Source organism: Oreochromis niloticus, linkage group LG19 (assembly GCF_001858045.2).
Source record: "Oreochromis niloticus isolate F11D_XX linkage group LG19, O_niloticus_UMD_NMBU, whole genome shotgun sequence".
In the NCBI taxonomy this organism is placed as follows: domain Eukaryota; kingdom Metazoa; phylum Chordata; class Actinopteri; order Cichliformes; family Cichlidae; genus Oreochromis; species Oreochromis niloticus.
Genome location: NC_031983.2, coordinates 25,027,642 through 25,036,917, shown reverse-complemented (window position 1 = coordinate 25,036,917; position 9,276 = coordinate 25,027,642). Strand labels below are relative to the sequence as shown.

Below are 9,276 nucleotides of genomic sequence, written 5' to 3'. Positions count from 1 at the left end.
GGAAAGCGCTGATAACTCCTTTCCACTGAATGAGGAACAGGCAGTCAATTGAGCTGCGAGTTCCTCCTTTTAGATGTTTGTAAAATAGAGATAAGAGGCTTTGGGAATTTTTCTGTGTGTGCAATGAGGTCAATTGCCCTGTCATTTAAATCAGGAAGTTTTTCTGGAGGGTGTGGCTAAGAGGGAAGGGACAGGAAATTCCCAGGAACGGAACAATTCAGCTGTTGCCGACATTCCTGCTTGTCATTCACCTTCCGAAGAAGAGGAACAACAGGATGCTGAAGTCAAGTGACAGAAGATGGGAAGGAAGGGAGCAGCATGTAAGCAGCATGCAGAATTGTGTTTAAACCTTATATTTTAATACTTTTGCAGACATGAAATATTTTGCCCTCCCTTACTCAAAAGAAAAAATGAACTAAAGTTCATGTCATGACTGTTTATAGTAAACCTTGGTCCACAAGGCAACCCAGGACTTTAATTAAAGGAGATGGCCACGGAGCCCACAACAAATCAGAATACTGGGTCAGAGGGCAGCCCTGCACCTTAATACACAAGCATTACATGAAAAATGATGCTGCACAAGAGTTTAATTGTTTTCTACTGAATAAGTCTTCTGCAAAGTGATATTAAAAAAATTGGTATTTAGGCTATAAGTCACATTCTTACTCAACAGGACAAACGTTTTAGCATCAAAACGACTGAATGAGCTGTTCTTAAAAAGACAAAAGCCTCATTGAGCACAGGATAAATCTGGAAACAGAAACAGGGTCGATGTGTTATCACTTAAGTACAGTTTTAATATACTGTACATCTACTCAACAGCAGAGAACTCTTTAAAATCAATATTAAAGTGATCGACATATTAATGAATCAATAGATACAATCAAATGAAAAATGCATGGTGAGTATTTTTACTCACCATGTATACTTCGAGTAAAAGTAGTAATGTTGATTTTAAGAACTGGTATTCTGCTGGGTAGCCTCATCTGTAATCATATGGCATAAAATATCAGTAGATTTATGTTTAAAACATTAACCACAGCTTTTAAATAACTGGCATGGAGCACAAAGTATAATATTGTGTTTTTCACCTTGCGTGCTACACCTTACGGATACTTGAATGCTTCAGCAAAGTAAAGAGAAAGAAAGGTTCCAGTGTGGACATCAAGCTTAGGCTCTGCACTTTTTAAAAGCAAGTAATCCAGACCACGCAGTAACATATTAACGACTATGGATCATCTCACATGTTCTTTTGCCTGAACTTTGCTCCATTTTCGGCCTAACCAGAGTAAACGGTGCCTCAGTGCTTGTTTACTTTGTACCCACAAAAGGCTGATCATGAGACTTAACACACAGACAGCACTGGGCATTGTAAGTGTGAGGGTACTCCGGTCTAATGGCGCTGTTAAGTGGGCACATAGGTCGCGATATGTGCAAAGCAATTGACTGCTGCAGGAGCGTTTCCAGTACTGGAAATAAACAGCTGGAGTGCAAAAGTTGGCTCAATTGGGGCAATCCCAATTATCTTGTTGAACACTGAGATAGTGATTATTTAAAATAATTTCTCCCAGACATCAGAAAATAGTGGATTCAATAAATTTTCAAAGAAGATGATGTGTTGTTAGGTGAAATGATCAAATTAATGCAAAACAGAATGCAGCACAGTAATCGTTTGCATTAGGTGCACGTCTCACTGGGTGTAAACTAACTGTGCTAACTTTTCTTCCCTTTGTATCAGGAAGCTGGCATAGTAAAGATCATTTACTGTGGAAGCTGACTGTTCAGACATTTGCATTCTCACGTGTACACTCTGTCGGGTAATTTCGAGAGAGCTAAGAGCCGTGGCTCCGTCAGACAGGAATGAATGTGCACAGAGAATCAAACACAAGAGCTGCAGTGTTAAATAAAAAGTGTGTGTTTAATAGAATTGTGGAAATGTACAGCAGCTGCAGCAGAAGGGCAGGTAGATCATAACACCAGCTTTCTAGTGACCTGAGCAGATTTAAACAGGGGTGTGACAATGACCTGCTGCTGTAGGAGAATTCCCACAGCTGTTCCCTGGGTTATCATCGAGTACAGAGCATGAACTTCATCCTGAAACTAAAGACAGTGCAGAGGGGAAAGCTTAAAAACTGAAGAAGAGAGACACATATGTAAGTGGTAGCCCTGAGAAAAGATGGTCAGGAAGCACTGCCGAGCACAGTGAAGCTACAGGACCACTGAGTCCACATTTAAGAGGTATTGTGCTGTAAATTGTAGTGTTACCACACCCCCACCTTCCAATCTGCTCATGTCACACTCATTAGGTGAAGTCATTCGGGCTGAGCTGCTGCGCCGCGGCCGTCTGTCACATCAGCTGCCACGTCACACTTTATGTGTCACGTCAGGGACTGATCTGAATGTCCCGTCCACGATCTGAGACATTTAGCAGCTGGCTGCAGAAGGAAAACACAGGAGGGGGCAGGGGTTTGGGTACGTGGATAATATCATGTCCTGTTTGTGACCAGATAGCATGGAGGGGAGGGGGCGGGGTTATCTTTTACTGTTCATCTCTTTTTGAAGAAGATGATGCCAGCTCCTCCTTCATCTTCCTTCCAGCTGAGACATTTTGTGTATTGATGCTTTTTACTGTTTATCATCCGTTCTTATAAAACCGCTTCACTCCCGCTCAGACAAAGTCATCAGGTGAGCATCGATCTCGGCCTCTGACAGAATCCTGGAACACAAATGCACAGTTATACGGTCATACTTTTTCATTCTGCCAACACACACACACACACACACACACACACACACATACGGATATATCGAGAACAAGCTCCACATGTAAGCCCTTGCTTTGATCTCAACCCCTAGCTGTTTTTAGTTTTAGGGAATTTCCATTACAACACCGGCCTCTTTTTCTCAAATTATTTAGCAATAACACAACACAGCCGACACATTACCGGCATTTTAGCGCTTTCAACTTTTTAATCAGCAACGGCCTGCTTCGTTTTTATTCTGCAAAACTAATTTAATGCAGCGGCTGACTCAAGATCACGTTCTTACTCAAAGCTATCAAGAAGCTTTGTTTCAGAAAAACACTCACTTGAATTTGGGCTCTTGTGCCGTGATGACTCCGATCTCTAGCTCCGAGGGCTTGAAGTCGATGGACAGAACAGTAGACAAGCATGAGATAGCTGTCTGTTTGAAGACAAAGGGGAGAACTTTATATTTAAACATGATACAGCAAGTTAAAGTAAAAGAAAAAAGTTATTATATATGCGTTTATTACATATACCAGGGATGGGCAACTGAGTTCAGCTAATGGAAGACAACACTCCCAGTTTCTCATGCACCCACCTCTGATATATATACTTTAGCATATTAAGGAGGGTTTCAATAAGTCAGTAACTATCTTTTTGATTCAGAGACCATGGGAGACCATTCAGAGACTGATTTCTAATTCCAACAGGCCTGTTTGAACTTTTTTCCAAAAATCAACAACCTTCCCTAACGTCAACTGGCTTGGAAAACACCAAGCAATTCATTGAAATTACCCCACATAGTCACAGCTATAAAATTCATACACGTTTCCTGATACATCAAGAAAAATCACCTAACTCTCCTTACTCGGCTGTCCAGAAAGTATCCTGTAAAATCCCCAAGATTCCCGAAGCTCCATAAAGAGTGGAAACGCCCTGCAGCCTTCATCGTTACCGGACCATTTTTGGGCAAAATTCCAGTGCAACCGAAAAGAATATGGAATTATTTTGTGTATTCTGGTGTATTTTACCTCTATAGTCTGCTCGTAAGTCCAATCCAGCTTCTTCTTCACTTTCTTCTCCAGGAAACTAGTGGCCTCGGTCTGTTTCACTCCGGCTGCCGTGGCCTTGAAGCCGCAGTAGTAGCCGGCTGGATCGCACTTGAACAGCTGTGGGCCCAACTCCTCATCAATCCCGATCACTATCATACCTGCAGGGTGGAATGAAAACAGGAGAGCACAAAAAAGAAAAGAAAGAAGTCATATATGCTCATTGCACACCACATTTTCAGACATGCAAAAAAAGACTAAATTTAACAACTTTTTGCATCAGATTTCAAAGATATTGTGTAAACTGAAGCTTGCAGACATTAAGAAAATGCTCTGAAAAAAAGTTTCAATTTCAGTTTTAATACATGGAGTGATATCAAAATGCAAACACACACACACTAACACACATTACGTACAGCAGCCTAGCGGTCTCATCTCTGCGTTCTGGGTGTAAACCTGGGAGATGTCGGCCATGCGTTTGCACAGCATGTCCACGGGCACCTCGTAGCCATACTTGTACATCCAGTTAGCCGCCTCGTACCGTGCGCGCTGCACCTGAGACCTGCCGTCAGCTGGACAGAAGGAAGGGAAAGAAAATCAACCACAGCGCAGCTTACATCACTTGAAACTGCCGTTTAAAACATTTGCACTCTAACTAATAGGACACGGGCTTGTTTTAATAAATGAATTACTTTGAAGTGGTACGGCCCTCCGGTCAGGCATTTCCCTGCAGGAGATCCGACTATGTTCATTTGTGTTTCAGTTCTGTTTAGTTGTGTAATATAAACATTTTTAGTTACAGCTCATGTGGTCTCCCTCTTTGAAAACTGAGGGCTCACCCAGGATCAGTCTGGTCAGATGAAGCTGTAACTTGGGCTGGCTGGAGGCCAGAATTATTTAAGTGCTTTGACTTTTTAAAAACATTAACAGCTGGTGTGATATGGTAAGTTGGTCTCATTAGAAGTGGTAGCAGGCTCTTAGAGGTAGCTTTCTGCCAACCTTTTTAAGAGCTAGGTGTCTTAACAGGGAGCTTAGTTTAATTGTATATATCAGCATTGTTTTTCCAATACTAGGGTTTGTTGTGGAACATGACATGAGTCAGATGAGACATTGCTTACTAGGAATAGTCATTATAGCTTTAATCTGTAAGTGGAAACAGGCAAGGCTATAAGGATATACGGAGGGAATACTGCATGGTAGGGACTTTCTGGACCTTCTGATTAAGAGTTCTTTTACCACCTCTGTTTAAGGATACAGGTTAGTCATTTTCCAGCTTAGCTTTATTGAATCAACACAGAGCCTACGCCATAGTGGGCACTTACACTTGTGTGTTCAAGCATATTCCCAGCTGATTGCTTACATGGACTGCTAGAGCTTTGAAAAAGAGAAAATGCCATGTCTACACTGCTATTATTGCATTACAGTTAATAATATTATAGCCAGAGACGTCAATCCTTCTCATGAATGTCAGCAACACAAAAGAGATGTGAGTTCACTTAACATCATTAACATCATGTGGACAACTACAGGTACTTTGATGTAAACTTGAGTTTACTGGACTGGAGGACCAACAGTGATGCTGTGTACAAGAAGGGGATGAGCAGATTCTACTTTCTGAGGAAGCTCAGATCGTTTAATGTGTGCGGCAAGAGGTTGGCTATCTACCAGTCTTTGGAGTTACATGGATAAGGTAACTGGTAGTTCTAATTTGCCCCTACGTTTGAATGTGAGTGTGAATGGTTGTCACTCTGTGTGAGCTTTGTAACAGACTGGCGCCCTGACCAGGATGTACTTCTCGCTAGGATAGGCTCCAGGCCCTCTCTGTGAATTGGATAAGTGGAAGAAGATGGATGGATAACTGTTGTATATAAAATTTTGTGCTACCTAACATAATAATGCCTTCATTATGGGCTTGCATACTTCTAACCATGCTGTTTTTATTACACTATTTTGATTTCTATTCTTGTGGGATAAAGTATCTTTAATTTTTCTAATTTTCTGTGTTTACACAGCACGTTACCTCCAAGCAGATCGATCACAGTGTTGTTGATTTTTTTTTCTGGGTAGGTACACATCCAGCTGTGCCACTGTCGATTCATGATTAGATGAAATCAACCTTTATGTAGGCAGAGACTGACATTAACTTGTTGTTTTAATATGTTGCTCTTAAAGGTTTCACCGGCCCCGAGACTGGGAATCTCCAGGATGTGCTGGAGCAGGAGAAGAAGCAGTACAACCTTTGTGGTTTAGTTTTAATTGCATATATCAGCAGTTTTTCCAGTACAAGCATCTGTTGTGGAACATAAGTCAGATGAGACACTGCTTACCAGGAATAATCAGTTTCATTATTTTTTCCATTCATTTGTACTTTAGTGTGTGATTTCATCATGCGACTTTTACCCACTGTTATGTTATTATTCTATTAGTGTTCAGTCCTTACGAGCTTGTGTGCAGTTTCATCTTAAAATTTTTATTTCTTTTTTAATATAAGCCATAAACCTGCCACAGATTACTGATGAATATTTGTGTGTATGGCTAAATCTGGCACTTTAATGACAGACCTGAGTTTTCATATTAAACACTGCCGCTTCTTAAATAAAACCCACAAACAGAAACAGGTGTAAGCTTCACATGACCCTCATCTGTTTACTCACAGACAGCGCTGTTTGTCTTGTCTTTTCCTGTACTTAAATCTGCTCTTCTTTGTTCTACACCTTTTATTATCGACTGAAAAACACATTTTTTTATACACTCTGTCTCAAATTTCAAGCGAGTGTTTATGTGCAGTTTCTGGGAATGTCTTGGTGTTCTTCTGCAGGCTTAGCTTGAGAAACACCGTGTCAGTTCAAGCAGATTATTAAAGATGATAAAAATCTTACCCGCATGCCACTGAAAAAGTTTGCATTATTTGAAGTTTAATTTGTAACTCTGAATAGTCTGCAGGAAAGAAGAGGATAATTAAAATGTGAGGCTGCAACATCATAAGGAAAGTATATTGCAACTTCAGTTACACGATATTGCCAAGACTAGCTCCTGAGAGCGATTCATTCTTTCACAAATGTTTGCAGAAGCAGTCTGCATGTCTAGATTTTTTACACCTGTGGTCATGGAAGTGATTGGAACACCTGGATTCCTTGATTTCAAATGGGTGAGTGAATACTTTTGGCAATATAGTGTATATCTGTTACCTTAACTCCAAATCACAACTCTGCTAATACACTGGAGGCTGCATCAGAGCCAAATCAGCCCATTTTCTTATCATTTTATACAAAAACAACAAAGAAGACTGGAGAAAAAAAAAGCTTAACATTGTCCCCAATAATAAGACTAGATAATAAGCTTCCTGCTGCTTACCAGTCATGCCGGTCATAACACATCCTATGTTCTCTGTGATTTTGAACAGGTGTGTGACTGTTGCAGCGTCCAGGAGCTTGTCCTGAGGAAGACACAAAGAAAAGCGCCCCTAACAGATGAACTCGCCACACGGGCCACCATCGATACACCAATCAAAATGTCGTTTTAGGAATCGGATCACACAAATGTGAAAGAAACGCAAACTCACAGGAACTTTCTTCTGCGTCACGACCACAGCACAGTCCTTCCCTCTGACGGCCACAGAGGTCAGTCCGCCCTGGTTTATCGCTTTAAAGGCATACTCTGAAGAGTGAAGAGAGGCAGGCAAAATGAAATATACACAAACGTCATGACTGAACATTTTAAAAAGGTAACAAACTAGCTGCTTGTTCTTCTTATCAGTAAATTGATGATGATTGTTAATAACCTGTAAATTTAACTTCCTGGTGTCACAAATACATCACTCTTTGAGGTGCCGATAAAGAAAGGCACCTTTTACTTATTTTCTTTTTCATTTTGTTTCTTCCCTTTCTTCAGTGCTAACACACCCCTGTCAGACTCTTATGACAAAATATTTCCATATCTTGATGACTGAACTGAAAGCAATTATAACTCACACAAGAGAATGAGGAAACTATTTGTTATATGTTATTCAGTCCTTTACGTTTGCTTACAGATTTTCCTTGTTTCGCTTAGCCTTTAAATAGAAACACAAATTAACACATTATAATTTATTAGAGTTCTTATGATTTTGTGTTTTTCTTTCTATTAATTTGAAATTTTGTTTTCAAGTCCTTGTAGTTCAGTTTCCAAGCTAGGGTTACTTGTTGAATTTTTTGTTATCTGGCTATGATGTATAATTTGGAGACGTGGCCCTGAAGAAAAATGGGCCAAGCTGGAGGTGGTAGAGCTGGAGATGCTCATATTTCATCCCAGAAGGGACAAGATTAAAAATGAGTACAGAGGGACAGCTCAGACTGTGAGCGACAAAGTTAGAGAGGCAATGCTAAGATGGTTTGGACATGTACAGAGGCGAGATAGTGGATACATTGGGCAAAGGATGCTGAAGATGGAGCTACCAGGCAGGAGGAAAAGAGGAAGACCTCACAGAGGATTCATGGATGCAGTGACAGAAGACATGCAGAGGTCTGGTGTGACAGAGTAGGATGCTAGCGATAGGGTGAGATGTGGATCTGCAAAAGCACAAAAAATGACTAACGCACATTAATGCATGCTGCATGTTCGACTCCCCTGATTTAAGAAGTTTAGAGATGCTGTTAGAATAAAACCAATACTCATGTAAACACATGCGCATGCGTGGTCCTGTCGGCCGTATGGACCTTAAGCTATAACTAAAGTTGAATTTAGTCTCATTTATACATTATTACCTAGCTTTTATCAGTTTATAATTGCTGCAACCTGAAATGTTTTGCTTTAATGATATGACCCCTTAGTTGCTCCGTTGGATTAACTGCTTCACTACATTTATTTAATTTTTATAATAGCTATTTTCTTTCCCCACTGCCCTGTGGTGACATATTTAATCAGCCTTGAGCTTTGTGACTAGCTGCTGTTAGCTTGTTAGCAGGCAGTGATGACAGAGCAGGTTAAGGTTCTGTTCGGTTCTCTTATTACTGACCGACTTGGTAGAGCCTTCCCTCCGGGGAGAAGATGGTGATGTGCCGGTCAAACCCCGCACTCGACCCCCGGGACATGACGGCAGGAAATAATTGAGGTAAAGTGGTCTAGACCGAATCTGAAACTAAACTGAGGTAAAAACAGAAGCAAAACATGGCACGATTCTGCACCGGAAGCAGACGAGAGCTTTCATATCCGGGTCAACTGTCTGTAGTTTTTGTCTTGTAATAGAGCGTACTTCAATCAGGCGATGTATTCGTAAGTATACAGTATGAAAACTTTACTCAGTATCAGAAACTAATATTATTTTATTTTCTTTTACTATCTCGGAGCAAATAGACAATTTCTTGACAATTACAGAATATGACGTTTGTGCAATTTTCTTTTTGGAGTAATGAGAAAACCTAAAAGTTCTTCCTTAAAATGCCTTTTCACCGGCTACAGATGAAGATTTAAGCAATCCTTATCTGTTAGTGTTATAGTTTCCCGAG

General features: G+C 40.6%; 1 protein-coding gene across 1 annotated transcript; it reads right to left on the bottom strand.

The window, feature by feature from the left end:
• Window positions 1-1,899: 1,899 nt before the first annotated feature.
• Window positions 1,900-8,976, bottom strand: psma6a (proteasome 20S subunit alpha 6a). Its single transcript, XM_003445439.5, has 7 exons — window positions 8,787-8,976; window positions 7,356-7,450; window positions 7,148-7,229; window positions 4,210-4,365; window positions 3,776-3,954; window positions 3,089-3,183; window positions 1,900-2,716 (listed from the first exon to the last, which is right to left on the bottom strand). Exons 1-7 carry the CDS (start codon window positions 8,860-8,862, stop codon window positions 2,659-2,661), a joined length of 741 nt encoding a protein of 246 aa, XP_003445487.1. The 5' UTR covers window positions 8,863-8,976; the 3' UTR covers window positions 1,900-2,658.
• Window positions 8,977-9,276: the final 300 nt, after the last annotated feature.